Raw genomic sequence first — 18,773 nt, 5'->3', positions numbered from 1 at the left:
TTTCCAGCAACACATTTTCAGCTCTGATCTCCAGCATCTGCAGTCCTCACTTTCTCCTTAAATAATCAAGAGAGCTTGTGTATAGTGATATCACGACAAGAATAGTTTTCTTTTGAGCCATATCTTTTCGTCTGTTACAACATTAGGGTGTAGAGGACATTTATGTTTTCTGCTCCTGGTCTCTGTCTAATCAACCTGTTCCAAGTTATGATAGCTTGCATTTGGAGCAGATTGAACCTGAAGCTGGTCTTCTGGCTCAGAGGTCGGAACAGTACCACTGCACTGCAAAAGCCCTGGTAGGATGCTTATTTATCTCAGTAAGCTGCTTTATCAACAGTGACATGTACCTCTAGTTCATTATAGTCACATTTGTGGTGTGAATTTCATGTAATTTTGCAGAATTTGTTGATTTCATGTTGACCTAATAATATAGATCTTAAGGTATAGGAGCAGAAGTAGGCCATTCATCCCATTGACTCTGCTCTGCCATTCAATTGTGGCTGATAATGTTTCTCAAGCCTGTTCTACTGCCATCTCCCTGAAACACTTGATCCCCTTACTAATCAAGAAACTATCTATTTCTTTGTTAAATAGACTCAATCTCTTGGCTTCCACAGCCCTTTCCAGCACAAAGTTCCACAGAATCACCACCCCCGGCTAAAGAAATTCCTCATCTCTGTTCTGAAGTATCACCTTTTCCCTCTGAAATTGTACCCTCAGGTCCTAGTCTGTCCTACTAGTGGACAGTAGAGATCCACTGGATCCAACACTGAGTACCTGTAAGTTTCAATCAGATCCCGACCATCCCCCCCCCCCATCCTTCCAAACTATATCACGTATAGATCCAGAGTCCTCAACCGCTCCTCACATGACAGGCCCTTCATCTCCAGAATCATTCTTGAAAACCATCTTTGGACCCCTTCCAAAGTCTTTCGTTTGATACAGGGCCCAAAACTGCTTTGTGTTGCAAATGTCATCTGACCAGAGCCTTATACAGTCTCAGCAATACATCTAGTTCCTGTTTTTGAGCCCTCCTAAACATTATATTTGTCTGCAAACAAACAGAAAAAATTGCTCGAATAACTGAGCAGTCTGGCATCATGTGTGGAGAGAAAACTGAATTAACATTTTGAGTCCAGTGATCCTTTTTCAGAATTGATTGCAGCTCAAAAAAGTTTGATATTTGTCTCTGGAATAAATGATGGGTGGAGATGGAGCCCAGAGAGAGAGAAAAACGCAGTTGGGCAACTGCTCGATTATGGATAGCAATGAGTTGAGTGCATAGGTTAAGTTACTATATTTTACATTAGGATTAAATCTTGGCACAACATTGTAGGCCAAAAGGCCTGTTCTGTGCTGTACTTTTTTATGTTCTATGTTCTAAAGGAGAGTCAAGGTCAGCCTGGGAGAATGAATAGCTGCTAATGGGGACCGTTAGTAGCTGACAATGGCTTGTTTGTGGTAGCAGCTAGAGGTGACTAGACATGGTGCATGGGGTTGGGCAAAGGACATGGGAGAAGGCTCTAAAATTATTGAACTCTGTGTTCAGTCCAGATGGTTGCAGGATTTCCAAGTGGAAAATGAGGTGTTCTTCTAGCTTAATCTGAGCTTCGCTGGAGCACTACAGCAAGCCCGAGACACATGTTGGCCAGGGAACATAGTGGTGTGTTGAAATAGCAGAAGACTGGAAATTTGGTAGTTCTTACGGACAGAAAGTATGTGCTTCAAAAGCACTTCAGTCTCTCCACTATAGAGAAGACCATATTGTGATTTGGAGATGCCAGTGAGCAGTGAATATAGTAGATTAGATTGAATGAAGTGCAGGAGTGAAATGCGAAATGCATTTGCCTTCCTGACTGTCAACTGAAACTACATGTTAACCTTAAGAGAATTCTCAACTAGGACTGGAGGGATATGGGCCAAATGCTGGCAAATGGGACCAGGTCCACTTAGGATATCTGGTCAGTGTGAACACGTTGGGAAAAAGGGTCTGTTTTTGTGCTGTACAACTCTATGACTCTGACTTCCAAGTCTTCAGATTTCCAAAGCCTTTCCCCATTTAAAAATGCATGACCTCTCATTTTGCTACATTATATTCCATCTGCCACTTTTTTACCCACTCTCCAAGCAGATCCAAGTTCTTGTGCAGCCTCCCTGCTTTGTCAACACTCCCTGTCCTTCCACCTATCTTGGTATTATTTGCAAACTTAACAAAAATGCCCTCCGTTCCTTTGTCCAAATTGTTAATATATAACTTGGTCCCAAAACTGATCCCTGTGGAACTCCACGAGTCAGCTGCCATCCTGAAAAAGGCCTCTTTATTCTCTACTGTCTGCATTCTGCCAGTCAGCTCATCCTCTATCCATGCTATACCTTTCTCCGAGCAGCATGGACTCTTATTTAGCAGCCTCCTGTGCAGCACCTTGTCAAAAGCTTTCTGGAAATAGATCAGATCTACTAGCTGTCCTTTGTCTAACTTGCTTATTACCACCTCCAAAAAATTGTAATGAATTTTTCAAGCATGACCACTCCTTAACGAAGCTCTGCTCACTGTGCCCTATTTTAATATGCACTTGTAAGTATTCAAAGTTTGTGAGAAAATTTGTAGCTCGGGTGCTCGTTGTTGTGGTTCTGTTCGCCGAGCTGGGAATTTATGTTGCAGACGTTTCGTCCCCTGTCTAGGTGACATCCTCGGTGCTTGAGAGTCTCCTGTGAAGCGCTTCTGTGATCTTTCCTCCGGCATTTGTAGTGGTTTGAATCTGCTGCTTCCGGTTGTCAGTTCCAGCTGTCAGTTGCAGTGGTCGGTATCTTGGGTCCAGGTCGATGTGCTTATTGATTGAATCTGTGGATGAGTGCCATGTCTCTAGGAATTCCCTGGCTGTTCTCTGTTTGGCTTGTCCTATAATAGCAGTGTTGTCCCAGTCGAATTCATGTTGCTTGTCATCTGTGTGTGTGGCTACTAAGGATAGCTGGTCGTGTCGTTTCGTGGCGAGTTGGTGTTCATGTAGTGTACAAAAGGACTGCATGTGAATTCGACTGGGACAACACTACTATTATAGGACAAGCCAAACAGAGAACAGCCAGGGAATTCCTAGAGGCATGGCACTCATCCACAGATTCAATCAATAAGCACATCGACCTGGACCCAATAAACCGGCCACTGCAACGGACAGCTGGAACTGACAACCGGAAGCGGCAGATTCAAACCACTAGAAATGCCGGAGGAAACATCACAGAAGTGCTTCATAGGAGGCTCCCAAGCACCGAGGATGTCACCTAGACAGGGGACGAAACATCTGCAACACAAATTCCCAGCTCGGCGAACAGAACCACAACAACTTGTAAGTATTCTGCAGTCTCATCCTTAATAATGGACTCCGAAATCTTACCAAAAGTTAACTGGCCAATAGTATCCAGTCTTCTGCGTCAGGAGAAAGTGAGGACTGCAGATGCTGGAGATTAGAGTTGAAAGGTGTGCTGCTGGAAAAGCACAGCAGGTCGGGCAGCATCCGAGGAGCAGGAGAATCGACATTTTGGGCATGAGCCCTTCATCAGGAATGAGGCTTGTGGGCTGGGGGCCTGTTTTCTGCATTGCTTCCTTTTGCAGTGTTACATTAGCTACTTCTTAGTCCTCTGGGAACCTCGCCTGAGTCCAGTGATTTCTGAAAGATCACCATCAGTGACTCTACAATCTCGTCAACTATCTTCTTCAGAACTCTGAGGTGTAGTCCATCCAGTTCAGGTGATGTATCTGCCTTCAGACTTTTCAGCTTCCCCAGCACCTTCTCCTTAGTGATGGCCTCTACACTCACCTCTGCCCCCGAGTCTCTTGAAATTCAAATATGCTGCTCGTGTCTTCCAGAGTGAAAACTGATACAAAGCACCTTTTCAGTTTATCCACCATTTACTTATTCCCCATTATTACTACTACTGCTACTACTACTACAACCTCCATTTTTCAGCTGCCTGGTGCCTATTCTTGCCTCTCTCTTTGCTTTTAGATGTCTTTTTTAAAAAAAAAAACTCGTGCAATCTTTGTTACTAGCTCGCTTCCTCTCCTATTTCATCATCTTCCCCTTTATTGCTTTTCTTTTAAGTTACCCTCTGCTGGGTTTTAAAGACTACCTACTCCTCTGGCTTCCCACTAATCTTCACCTTGTTGTATGCTTTCTTTTCTGCTTTTATGCTGACCCTCACTTCTTCTGTTGTCAGCCATTATTGCCTCATCCTCCACTTTAATATGCCACTTCTTCCTTGGGATGAATTTCGGCTGTGCGTCCTGAATTACCTCCAGAAACTGCTGCCTTTGCTCCACCATGTTCTCTGTTAGGCTTCCTTTCCAATGTACTCTAGCTAACTCCTCTCTCATGTCTTTGTATTTACCGTTACTCATCTATAAAACCATTACAAGTGATTGTCTTCTCCCTCTGAATGCAGGGTTCACTGAATTCTGTTCTAAGTCCTGTTCAGTTGTAATACAGCTCATGACACTCTGAATTTGTCAACATATAGGTTGAAGTCAATGGGATTTGTAAATCTCCGTTAGTTGTATAATTGGGGATCAAGCATGAATTCTGCGTTCTTTTTGCTGTTTTGGGACAGAGGTAAACTGATACTTAAGATGCTAATTTTCTGTACCTGGATAGTAGGTAGCTGATTTAGATAAGAATTTTTGGATTTTAATGACCAACTTCAGAGAGGTGGTTGCTTACAACCTGATTTCGATTTCTTGGTGTTTGGAGTCCATAATTGGCCACGCTGCATCTTTCTTGCTTTGAATTTAATCAAAAATTTGGAAAGCTGCTTGGGTGTGGTAACTGAATCACGTTTGTGCACAGAGATAGTGTACTGCTGAAATTGCATGTACCACCTGGATAGCTGCAGTACTATGGTAGTTTTACAAGTAGTTGAGTTTGCATTTTTATTGCTATTTGCTTATTAAGTGGGGAAGGTGTAATTCATTTTACATTGTTCATTGCAAGGAGGTAGGCTCATTTATGATTGTGGTAAGGGTCATGTAAATGAGCTGAACACTGAATACAGCTTCTCAACCTGGGTAAGAAATGAAAACCATACTCTTAGATGTGGCTTATCATTGTTAGTTATTACATTTGTTTTAATGGTTTACTGAAGTGTAAAAAGCCTATTTGCTGCTTAAATCTGATTCCTGCCTTCAGAGAAAGTAATTTCCATAATTAAAGCTGATATGCAAAAGTGAGACACACTTCACACTAGTGTTCTTAAAGCAACGTTGGCCAGTATAGAAACAGTGTATAAAAACATTGAGTTGAAGGAAAGAGAATGGCTTTTGTAGAAAATGAGAAAATTGGTATTAATAGCAGTGAGAGATCTGGATGCTATTGAATGCAAGCAAGGAACAAGAGTAGACCACTGAGCCCTTTGAGCCGACTCTGCAGTTCAGTCATGGTTGACTCAATTTTAACATTGACTCTACGTTCCTGCATACTTCAAATAATCTTTTGTCCCCTTGGTCTTCAAGGCTCCATCTATCTCTGCCTTAAAATGCTTGAAGATTTGTATCCACTGCCTTTTGAGCATGAATAATATGAGCACGTTGAGTTTTGTGGATGATTATTTGTATAACGGGCAATTTTTAAAATACGGTTTTGTGCGATCAAGCAATTATTATATGAAATAAGTGTTATCACAGGATGCAGCAATGTTCTCATACACTCATTAGTCTGTCTCTTAACCCAAATTTCTGTTGACATTCTGTTCCTGACTCGACAAAGTGTTTTGAGAAATTTGTTAACGTTTTGTGTAGTAATATAACTGAGTGGGCTGTTTCCTGCCTGCATCTCTGAGTAGGTGCAAAATGGAGATTTTTTTTCTCAGTTCTGCATGCACTTTCTGTCAGCAATCAAATAGCAATAGTAGGCAGGAACAATGAATCCTAATTTGGTGGAACTCTCCGCCAATTGTATACTTTAGTCTTTTGTTTTCCAACTGTTTTATTAAGCTAATCATAGCCAGAAGTTCAGGTGACATCAGGATGAAAGATTTTTCTTTCCTTTATTCTCTAAGTGAAAGAGGCTGGTCATATAACATTACCTACATCTCTGTCTCGAGTTCTTATGAAAAAGCTTAAATTATGTTTTATTTTTCAAAGAAACATTTCAGGATGGTTTATGCAGTTTTTAGGATCGCTGCACCTGTTAGAACTATAAACCCCTGCCCTTATCCTATGTTCTTAAAACAAAGCACAATGATTCTACTGCTATCATTGAAGCAACTTGAAAGCTACCATTGTTCAACAATATGAATGGTAGTCTTTCTTAGATACAAATCAGCCAGAAAACAATCGCCTGGGAAAACTGCAAATTGATCAGAAATTTACTATAAATTTGTTAACTTTGCATCTGTGGGATGGGTAGGGAGAAATCTCATCATGTAGAAATCAAGAAAATTCTTGATAGTTGCATTTTAATTTCGACTTGTAATATCCTCACAGTTGACAGGAATTTGTTGCTTAAATCTAATTTTTGTCTTTAGGGAAAATAATTTCCATTGTTAAAACTGACATCCACAAATGAGATTCACTTCATGCTAGCTTTCTTAAACCAATGTTGTCCTGTATAGGAACAGCATATCAAGAGAAATTTGGGTTGGAGAAAAAATGTCTTTCACAGATGACTAGTAAGTTGGTGCCTATTGTAGGGTGTGGTCTCGAGATTGTTATTTTTAAGTTGCACGAACTGTTTTACTGTTTAATGTCTCTTTTTAAAAGGACTTTATGATAATGAACAATTATATGATTATTATTATAGCATGCAACAATTTTCTCATGGTCTTTGTGAGCTTGCCTCCAAACCAATTTCTACTGGTATTATATTCCTGCATTTGACAAAGTGCTTTGAGAATACTGGAGCGTCGGAGGCTGAGGGGTGACCTTATAGAGGTTTACAAAGTTATGAAGGGCATGGATAGGATAACTAGACAAAGTCTTTTCCCTGGGGTCTGGGAGTCCAGAACTGGAGGGCATAGGTTTAGGATGAGAGGGGAAAGATATAAAAGAGACCTCAGGGGCAACTTTTTCACGCAGAGGGTGGGATGTGTATGGAATGAGCTGCCAGAGGATGTGGTGGAAGCTGGTACAATTGCAACATTTAAAAGGCATTTGGATGGGTATATGAATAGGAAGGGTTTGGAGGGATATGGGCCGGGTGCTGGCAGGTGGGACTAGATTGGGTTGGGATATCTGGTCGGCATGGACAAGTTGGACCGAAGGGTCTGTTTCCATGCTGTACATCTCTATGACTCTAATACCATAGTTGCATGTTTGCTACATTGTGTAAAACAGTTTTAATGTCAGAAATGAATGCCTTTGTTTTGGAGGAAAAAACACTTACCCTTTTTATTTGAACTTGATATAATTAAGGGAAATTCATGCCATTTCTGATATCTCATTTTAGCCACAACACAAGACAACCTCGATGACAAACTGCGTAAATTTGAACTTCGAGACATGATGGGGCTGACAGATGACCGGGACATTTCAGAAACTGTAAGTGAAACCTGGAGCACTGATGTCTTGGGAAGTGATTTTGATCCAAACATTGACGAAGATAGACTGCAAGATATTGCAGGTATGTAATTAACAATTGATGGTTAATTTATGCTTCATCATTTCTAATGTTCTTAAATGGGATTCAAATGCTCATAGTGACTTTGCTAAGATATGTTCGTTTGTAGCCTTATAAGCACAAAGTATTTTAGCTTGGTAATTGATGTGTTTTCAATTTACCAAATAAAAACAGAACACTGAATTGCATTATTTAACTCAGTTCTCTTAGTAAAGAGGCGTGGTAAATTTTCCAGTCTACTGCATGATAAATATCAAGTGATTAACAAACTGTTATGCTGTGTGCCAAAATATGTGCTCATAATGTAAGCAATTATGTTCAGCAGAGTGGTCTTGGAAAGATACTTGTGTTTGTTCATTTCTAATATTCAAATTGCTGCAAAGGATCAGAATTGTCACTTTTTTTTAAACCAGTTTCTAAGAAATGTATCCTACAGTAAAGCTTTTCTGTGGCATAATAAAGCTGTCAGCTAACAATACCATGGTAACCTTTTTAAATGCACAATTTGTAAACTTCCAATATCCTGAAGTCCTCTTTCATAGTAGATGTTGATATGATCACTTGGTACTAATTTTCAGCAAGTTGAATTTGGTGATTGTTTTGTCATCACAAAAGGTAGGTGGCTCATTTGTGTGAAATTGGCAGGGAAGTATTGAGAGAAATCAATTGGATAAGATCCAAGTACTTCATTGGAAAATATATGCTACGAATTATTTTCTACCTCTAACACCAGCCTTGGCTCTATCATAGCACTCTGTTGTCTAAGTAAGACAGTTATTAATTCAAGTTCTGCTGCCGAAAATTGAGGGCAAAACTTAAATTGTTACTTTAGTATTGAAACAACAGTGTTAATGGAGCTATCTTTGAGGTGAAACATGAAATTTTATGCCCTCTTGACAGGGCATATTGGATATGAAAGATGCCATCTAAAGAAGAGTAGGGAAGTTCATCATATCATTGATAACCAGATGATGTTTTTCACTGCTGTGTGCAAATTGGTTGCTATATTTCCTGACAATAAACTTAAGAACTATTCCATTGGCTGCTCAGTCATATGTTTGTGTGCACGTTACTCCTTGATGTTCCAATTTTTCTGTGCCGTGTGATCTAATTTCAATTCCCCTTCACCCCATTGACCAAACTCCCAAGCAGGTTACTGGCAAGATACCTTGGAGGTGATGCATCAATTGACTTAAATTTGTTTTCCTTTTTGTCTGACAATCTGTGCGCTCCACATAGGAAATAACATGCAGATGTAGTTTCCTTCTGGTGGTAGACTGTTGAAATACTGAACAGCTGTGCCACGAGTACTTCAGTATGAAGAATGGCTGTGCCTTCTGACATCCCACAAGGTTCACTTTGTGCATGTGGAAGGTTCTGTGCAAGTGCGATTAGAGAAACATTCTAGCAGAGGGGGAAAGAAAAATAATACAGCATCCAAAAACACATCATAAATGTGAGCAAACAGGATCACAGAATCCATATAGTGTGGAAGCAGGCCATTCGGTCCATCGAGTCCACACCGACCCTCTGAAGAGCATCATACCCAGACCCATCATCTACTCCTATCCCTATATTTCCCAGGGCCCACCTAACCTACACATCCCTAAACACTATGGGCAGTTTAGCATGGCCAGTCCATGGTTTATGCAGATTTTAGGATCGCTGCACCTGTTAGAACTATAAACCCCTGCCCTTATCCTATGTTCTTAAAACAAAGCACAATGATTCTACTGCTATCATTGAAGCAACTTGCATCATCTCCAAGGTATCTTGCCACTAACCTATACATTGTGCAATCTCCACACAGCCAGTCAACCAAGAATGGAATTGAACTGGGTCCCTTGATGCTGTGAGGTATACAGGATGGAATGTTGTCACTGATAGTACTGGCAGAAGTACTACGTGTGCACATTTTACACATACATATTGACAACATTTTGAAGGTGTAAAGAGGCAGTTGGATGAAATGCTAAGCATAACATAGTCTACATTGTAGACTTCAGCATTACACCTAGAAAAATCATCTTCGTTAATGAACATTAAAGAAAAGTTTTTGTAACTTTTTTTAAAAGACATCCTATTAAAATACAACTGTCATTTACCAAATCCCTGCAGTGTGATTGACCTTGGTTCTTTCTTATTTGCATCCAGCATTTTTCATGCTTTAGATTGTGTTTTGGGATGCTTATATCATTAACTGAATTTGCAGCAATTTCCTTATGTGTTTCTCTAAGGAATAGCATTATGAGATGCACATTAAATCTCCATTAATACCTCATTATCCCAGTGATCAGATTACCATGATAATGAGGCATAAATTCTAATTGTTTCAGATCTTCTTGTGCCTCTCATTTAATCATATACCTGTATTGTCTTCAGTAAGCTTTAAATTGGGAGTGCTCCTAGTGACCTGAAAATAATGTTCAAGATGCTGAAGGCAAATATATTACTGAAAATGTAGAGTGAGAAGTGTTGTAAAAATTAGCAGCTGTCGCTTTGAGATCCAGGGCCATGTTTTAAAAAAAAACGAATTTGCACCAGTTCACATTTAATGTGCTGAAATATTTCCTATCCAAAACAGTTTCAGAGCAGAGGAACAATCCTGAGTGTCTGAGAATTTAAGCAAATAATGAGGCCAAATCAACTAGCATTCCAGATAGTTTTATATACCACCTGTGATGGGGGAAACCTGTTTGAATTTACTGTGGAGGATATGAAACAGGAGACCTTTTTTTAAAAAAAAGTCATATAGTCAGGAAATATTATTTTATGTAAGTGAAAACAATGTTTAACAAATCTATTAAGAGGTTTTTTAGGATATAAATTAGTCAGGGCATCGAGGCAAGATAAAAGCAGCCAGCAAATGTGATGTACTCAGGTTTTCAAAGCTTTTAGAAAGATGATAAACAAAAGATTATTGGGCAAAATTACAGATTGTGCAACACTTGTCCTGAACCACTGACCACCCTACTCTTAGACCAACCGTGTTTTTTAAAAAGAGCTTCACCCATCTTATCTGTTTGTGTCACGGTTGGAAATATTTTTTCTTGAGTGTTTTCATAGCATTTTTAGAAAACAAAAAATCATTTCAGCTTCCTAGATTTGTTCTGCCTCAGTGACGGAATTGCCAGTCCCAACCCACTCCTCATTCAATTAATTATTGCTGTAAAATTATTCCCAGATTCAAAGCGTTCATTTCAATGTATCATGGGTATGATACAACATTTTATTCCTTTGTACAGCATTTAATTCAGTTTAACTATGGATGTCTGATGATCCAAATGAGCTGAAACTACAACAGGTATGGCCGGAAGAGGACAAAAATAGCCCTTAATATTTTTGAATTCAGATAACTGCAGTTGGGTCACTGGTAGGGGAGGAAAAGTTTGTCGGAATTCCAGGATTTTCTAAGGATTTCATAGAGGCCATAAGACATAGGAGTGGGAGTAAGGCCATTCGGCCCATCAATTACACTACGCCATTTAATAATGACTGGGCATTTCAATTCCACTTACCTGCACTGTCCCTGTAGCCCTTAATTCCTTGCGAGATCAAGGATTTATCAATTTAATGTCCTCGCCTCCAGTGCGCTCCGTGACAATGCATTCCACAGGCCCACTCCTATCTGGCTGAAGAAATGTCTCTTCATTTCTGTTCTAAATTGACCCCCTCTAATTCTAAGGCTGTGCCCATGTGTCCTCGTCTCCCCGCCTAACAGAAACAACTTCCCCGCATCTACCCTTTCTAAGCCATGCATCATCTTGTAAATTTCTATTAGATCTCCCCACAACCCTCTAAACTCTAATGAATACAATCCCAGGATCCTTAGCCGATCATCGTATGTTATGCCTGCCATTCTAGGGATCATCGTGTGAATCTGTGCTGGACAGGCTCCAGTGCCAGTATGTCCTTCCTGAGATGTGAGGCCCAAAATTGGACACCGTATTCTACATGGGGTCTAGCCAGAGCTTTATAAAGTCTCAGAAGCACATCGCTGCTTTTATATTCAACCCTCTTGAGATAAATGACAATATTACATTTGCTTTCTTAATCACGGACTCAACCTGCAAGTTAACCTTTTGAGAATCCTGGACTAGCACTCCCAGATCCCTTTGTACTTTGGCTTTATGAATTTTCTCACCATTTAGAAAATAGTCCACTTTTATTTTTTTTTTATTTTTACCAAGTGCAAGACGGGACGAAACGTTTGCAACAAAAATTTCCAGTCGGCGAACAGAACCACAGCAAGACCTTGCATTGTGCAAGTTGAATTTCATCAGCCATTTCCTGGACCACTCTCCTAATCTTTCTGCAGCCTCCCCACCACCTCCGTGCTAACTGCCTGTCCGCCTAACGTTGTATCATCGGCAAACTTCAGATGCTTGCAGTCCCTTAATTCAGATCATTGATACATAAAGTGAACAGCTGCAGCCCCAACACTGAGTCCTGCGGGACCACACTTGTCACTGGCTGCCATTCCGAAAAAGAACCTTTTATCCCAACTGTCTGCTTTTTGTCAGACAGCCAATCCTCAATCCATTCCAGTAGCTCACCTTGAACACCATGGGCCCTCACCTTACTCAGCAGCCTCCGGTGAAGCACCTTATCAAAGGCTTTTGGAAGTCTAGATAGATAACATCCACTGGGTTTTCCTGGTCTAACCTACTTATTACCTCTTCAAAGAATTCTAACAGGTTTGTCAGGCACAACCTCCCCTGAGTAAATCCATGTTGACTTGTTCTAATCTGACCCTGCACTTTCAAGAATTTAGAAATCTCATCCTTGACAATGGATTCTAGAAATTTACCTATAACTAAGGTTAGGCTAATCAGCTTATAATTTTCCATCTTTTGTCTTGATCCTTTTCTTGAATAAGGGGGTTACAACAGCGATTTTCCAATCATCTGGGATTTTCCCTGACTTCAGTGACTTTTGAAAGATCACAACCAATGCCTCTGCTATTTCCTCAGCTACCTCCCTCAGAACTCTAGGATGTAGTCCATCCGGACCAGGAAATTTATCAATCTTTAGAACTTTTAGCTTTTCTAGCACTTCCGTTTTTGTAATGGCTACCATAATCAACTCTGCCTCCTGACTCTCCTTCACTGTGAAGACTGACGCAAAGTACTTAAGTTCTTCAGACATTTTCTTATCTCTCAGCATCAATTTGGAGTGGCCCAATGTCTACTTTTGTCTCTTATTTGTTTCTTATGTATTGAAAGAAACTTTTACTATCATTTCTAATATTACTGGCTAGCCTACCTTCATATTTGATCCTCTCCTTCCTTATTTCTCTTTGTTATCCTCTTTTTGTAGTCTTCCCAATCTTCTGATTTTTCCCAGTGCTCTTGGCCACTTTATAGGCGCTTTCTTTTTCTTTTATTGTCGTAAATGGCTCCTGAAGAAAAATGATAAAACATTTCTCATTATATTCTTAATGATTGCATGATCCATTCTCAACAAATCATCTGATATGTAAATATAATTAAAAACTGGTCATTATTATAGTAGCTATGATAAAGAAAACTTCTATTGCTTTCTAGGTGCAGCAGCAGAGAACATGCTAGGTAGTTTGCTTGGTTTACCAGGTTCAACTTCAGTGCTACTCGATCCCTGCACAGGGTCAACGATTTCTGAGACAACAAGTGAGGCTTGGAGTGTGGAAGTTCTGCCAAGTGACTCAGGTGACTGCCTTTTTTTTTCACGAATACCAGAGTTAAGAATAGACAAAAACTGAAATATTCTTGTGGTTATTAATAGATTCGCTTGCAAGTCAGATGTAACTTCAAAATGTTTATTGTTTGCCAAAAGATTGACTCTGACTCTGAATCTGAGCTTTGAGCCTGTGATTATTTAGATCTATTAATGAATTCTACTATCCATCCTATTTGGGTGCACTAGAGTATTGTTAGGATGCATGTGTTAAGGATTGTGGAGTTGAATGGATTGAGTTTGTGCTCTTTGTCAAGAACAAAGTAAGAGTGCACTGTGTTGCTGAGAAAATTAGGCAACAATTTAACATCCCATAAAGCTTTACACTGATATTAGTTGTGGTATTCTAAACCAATTTGCATATTGTAAGATGCCAATGTGCTTTTACCTAAGTAAGTTGGCTTCATCACACTGATTTTGAAAAGAAACAAATTCGGCAAATTGGCAAACACAGATGCTTGTAACTGAAAGGTTTTGAACTCGATGTTTGCCTTTTTTATCCAGCTGCATATAGGTAAAGAGGCAAAATAGTAAATTTACAAAGAAACAACAGAATATAAAATTGAAAACTCTGGTTTTGATTTACAATTATGAAAAAATATATAAAAACCAAAGTTTGCTCGAGGAACTCAGCAGTTGGATGGGGTGAGGGCTAGTGGATAGATGGTGACAGAGACAAGGAGACAGTCAGACAGGCAAAGTGATGGATGATAATATGCCAAGTACAAAGAGAGGCTTATAATGGGAACCATAAGTAGGTGAAAATGGGTTGACATTGCTGAAAACAGCCCATGACAAGGGCCTGGGGTGTGGAGATGAGTAAAGGACATAGAATATGATATTTAGGTTCTAAAATTATTGAATTCCATATTGAGTCCTCATGGCTTCACTGTCCCCAATCAGAAAATTAAATGCTGTTCTTCCAGCTTCCACTGAGCCTCACTAGAGTGCACAGCAGACCCAAGACAGAAATGTTGGCCAAGGAATGTGGTGCTGTGTTGAAGAGGGAGGCAACTGGAAGCTTGGGGTAGTTTTAGATTAGATTCCCTATAGTATGGAAACAGTGTAGACTTGTTGGGCCAAATGGCCTGACCCTCCAAAGGGTAACCCATCAGACCCATTCCCCTACCTATATTTAGCTCTGACTAATGCACTTAACACTATGGGCAATTTATTATGGCCAATTCACCTGACCTGTACATCTGTCAATTGTGGGACGAAACCGGAGCACCTGGAGGAAGCCCACGCAAACACTGCAAGAACGTGCAAACTCCACGCAGTCGCCCAAGGCAGAAACCAAACACTCATCCCTGGCGCCGAGGCAGCAGTGCTGACCACTGGGCCCCTGTGCTCCCCCCTATTTTTGTGGACAGAAGGTAGGTATTCTGCAAAGCAGTCACCTCATTTGTTTCCCCAGTGTAGAGGAGACCACATTATTGTCTCAGAATTCTAGGTGCAGCAACAGAGAACATGTGAGATAGTTTGCTTGGTTTACCAGGTTCAACTTCAGTGCTACTCGATCCCTGCACAGGGTCAACGATTTCTAAGACAACAATTCTACCACAGACAGACCCCACCACCAGAGATACTTCCCTCCCCAGCCCACCTGTGTATTGCAGAAGCCATTCCTTCTGCGACTCCCTTGTTAGGCCCATGCCCCACCAACCTTCCCTTGTCACAGCAAGAGTTGTGAAAGTTGCCCTCTCGCCTCCCTCCAAGTCCTTCCAAGGATCCTTCCACATCTGACAGAGATTTTCTAGTACCTACATAGACGTCATCTGCTGTGTCCATTGTTCACAATGTGGTCTCCTCTACATTGGGGAGATAGGACACCAACTTGCAGAGAACATCACTAGGGGGGACACACTAAACAACCCCACCACCACGTGGCCGAACACTTCAACTCCTCCTCCCACTCCACCAAGGACAAGCGAGTCCTGGACTGTCCACACCACCAAATTCTAGCTACCCGACACCTGGAGGAAGAAGGCCTCATCTTCCGTCCTGGGACTCTCCAACAACATGAGATCAATGTCAATTTCACCAGATTCCTCATTTCGCCTCCCCCGACCTTATCCCAGATCTAACCCCCTGCCCCCCCCCCCCCCAAACTCGGCACCGCCTTTTTGAATGGTCTTACCTGTCTATCTTCCTTCCCACCTATTCTCTCTACCTTCTGCTCCAACCTATCACCATCACCCTCCACCTTCATCTACCTATCACATTCCCAGCTACCCTCCACCTGCCTCCCATTTATCTCTCAGCTCAACCCCCTCCCTCAACAACATTCCTGACGCTTGAACATTGACTCTGCTGCTCCTCGAATGCTGCCCAACCGCTTTTCCAGCACCACAGTTTTTGACTCTGATCTCCAGCACCTGCCGTCCTCGCTACTGACATGTAAGCAGTGGCATTAGATTAGATTAGATTAGATTACTTAGTGTGGAAACAGGCCCTTCGGCCCAACAAGTCCACACTGACCCGCCGAAGCGCAACCCACCCAGACCCATTCCCCTACATTTACCCCTTCACCTAATACTATGGGCAAATGGCCAATTCACCTAAGTACAGAGATTATTACTGGTTACAATATCTATTAATAACTTGGAAGAAGAAAATGAATGTGCTGCCACCAGATTTGCAAGCAACACAAAAGCAGGTAGAAAGGCAAGTTGTGAGAGGGACGCAAACCATTTAGAGAGATATTAATAGGTTAAACAGTTGGTCAAAAGTTGGCAAGTTGAGTGTAATGTGGAATTATTCATTTTGGAATGGAGAGCAAAAGGACAGTATGTAAATAGAGAAAAAAAACTGCAGAAAGCTGAAACACAAAGGGACTGAGGAATACTTGTGCACAAAACACAAAGCTAGCATTCAGGTGAAGCAGGTAACCTGGAGGGCTAATCAAATACTGACCCTTATTTCAGGGGGTTCGAGTATTAGAGTCCGAAGTCTTACTGCAACTGTACAAGGTGCTGGTGAGACCATGTCTGGAGCACTAAGAGCAATTTTGTTCCCCTTATGGAAGGATTTTTTTTTAATAGAGGCAGTTCAGAAAAGTTTTATTGATACCTGTGTGGAAAGATAATCTTAGGAGCAAAGATGGAACACTTCGGAGTTCTACTCAATGAAATTCAGGAGAATGAGATGTAATCTCATTGCGACAGAGATTCTTAAGGGGCTTAACAGGTAAAATGTTGAGATGTTGCCTCTCATTGAAGAGTCTAAAACCAGAGGACGTCGTCTCAGCATTAAGTGGTGCAAATTTAAGACTGAGTAGAAGGAGAATTTCATCTTGGAGGATTGAGGCTCTTTGAAATTCTTTGCCCCTGAGATTCATGGGGCCAGAGTCCTTGTGCATATTTAAGGCTGAGATTGATTCCTCGACTGATCAGGAATCTAATATTATGGGAAAGGGCAGGAAAGTGGTGTGAGGAATGTCAGATCTGTGTTCTAAATGAGTGACTGGTAATTTTAAAACAGTGCCCCTATTTCTGGACAAACTCACAAGAAGAAATGCCTTTCTACACCCTCCTTTTCAAGACTATTCAAGATCTTATACATTTAAACCTAGATATCAGTCAGTTTTCTAAACTCTAGTGGAAAAAAGGCCAGCCTGTCCAACTTGTTGTTACCTGAAATGAGCAGGTTGTCTGATAGCAATCTGGTACTCTAGAATCTAGAACCACCTCTGAAATATTTGCATCTTCCTTCAATAAGGAGACCAAAATTGCACATGGTTTTCAAGATATAATGTCACCAATACTCTGTTAAACTGAAGGGTAACATTCTTTCTTATATGTTCAATTCTTCTTAACCCTAAAAGGATAGCATCTCATTTTTGATTAAACTTTCCCTTCTTGATTAAACGTTGTCCCTGCATGTTAGTTTTTTGTGACTGATGCACCAGAACACTCAAATCCTTTTACACCTTGGATTTCTGTCGTCCTTCCCTATTAAAGTAATTTATTTATTCTTAGTACCAAAGTGAATAATTTCACATTTTCCCCACAGTGCACTCATCTGCCAGACTTTTGCCCACTCATTCAATCGATCTCGATCCACCTGCAGCTTCTTTATGTATTCATAACATTTCCTTTTGTTCCTCCCTCCCTCCCACCTAATTTGATGTCAACCTGCTTTCTTTCTCCGTACAAATAATTGATGTAAGTTGTATCATTTTATGTGCCAGCACAATTCTAATGGATTCTATATGTCACATCCTGCCTATCAAGACAAAACCATATTTATGCATACTGTTTTCAGTAAGCCTACCAATCTTCTGTCACTGTTAGTGTTATTCCCTACACCATGATCTTTTTAATTTCTGTAATAACCTTTGATGTGGCACCTTTTCAGATGTCTTCTGCAAACCCTAATGTAGTGAATTTCCCTTTTAAGAAAATCATACTGATTCTTCCTAATTACTTCGAGTGTTTTGAAGTACACAGTTGTAATCTCTGATTCAAACACCTTACCTACAAGTGATATCATGTTAACTGGACCATAATTTCATGTTTACTGCCTCCTAGAATGGAGGGCTTATATTTACTACATACCAGGCTTGTGGAATCTTTTTTGGAATCTAAAGAATTTTGAAAATTTAATATTAACCTTCTTAACAACCTCTTAACACCCGAAGATGAAATTTGGCTGTATTTGGAGATTTGTCAGCCTGCAGCAGCAGCAGTTTGCTTCGTCACACTTGCCTGGCGACTTATAATTTTGCCAAGTTTTTCTATATCCAGGTTGCTACTGCCTATCTGATTTTACCAGTTAATATGCAAGTCACTCATGACTAATGCCACCCTTGATCACAAGCACCCAATATTACTACCTAGTTCCACAATGTGGTTACTAATAGGGGGCCTCGAGACCATATCCACTAGTGACTTCTTTGCCTACTATTCCTCACCTGCATCCAAATCAATTCACCTGCAACCAAGATGATGTTTAATTATTGCACAGACTCCATCTTTGATTAGAGTGCAGCCCTTCCATTTTAACATAGCTTTCTACTTTTCTTTAATGTCAGGGATCGCTCAATATTCAGGACCCAATCCTCAATGTGAAGCTGTCTTCATAGTAACTATCAAATTATTTATTATCTTCACAATGAACAATCGACTCCTCTGCTATAAATGGTGCATGTATTTAGAGCCTTTAGTTTAACCTTTTTGTTATCTATCTTACATCTAGTCTTGGCCTTTCCCAATTTATTTCCCTTTGCCCCATCCTGCAATTTTATCCCTTTTTCCTACGTGGTTATTTGCCCCTCTAGTCCCTATTTATTGATATACCATTTCATTGCACATTTGATCCCTTGCCCCCACTATTTAGTTCAAAACCTTCTGTACGTCCTTAGTTGTGCAGTTTACAACACTGACCCCAGAATAGTTCAAGAACATAATTGACACGAATAAGCCATTCAGCCTCTTAAGCCTGCCTGACCAT

At 40.6% G+C, this 18,773-nt stretch overlaps 1 protein-coding gene across 14 annotated transcripts in view; it reads left to right on the top strand.

Annotated features, from left to right (window-relative positions):
- Nucleotides 1–18,773, top strand: part of gapvd1 (GTPase activating protein and VPS9 domains 1) — a 145,201-nt gene that overhangs the window by 97,213 nt on the left and 29,215 nt on the right. For all 14 annotated transcript variants that reach the window (XM_087998409.1, XM_043720193.2, XM_087998408.1 and 11 more), the window contains 2 exons: nt 7,434–7,607; nt 13,151–13,291. In XM_087998409.1, the coding sequence (XP_087854535.1) occupies nt 7,434–7,607; nt 13,151–13,291 (315 nt within the window). The remainder of the gene's footprint in view (nt 1–7,433; nt 7,608–13,150; nt 13,292–18,773) is intronic.

Source organism: Chiloscyllium plagiosum, unplaced genomic scaffold (assembly GCF_037043375.1).
Source record: "Chiloscyllium plagiosum isolate Xiang-an unplaced genomic scaffold, Cpla_swu_hap1 HiC_scaffold_21, whole genome shotgun sequence".
Taxonomy (NCBI): domain Eukaryota; kingdom Metazoa; phylum Chordata; class Chondrichthyes; order Orectolobiformes; family Hemiscylliidae; genus Chiloscyllium; species Chiloscyllium plagiosum.
This window is presented reverse-complemented; position numbering and strand designations above follow the sequence as displayed.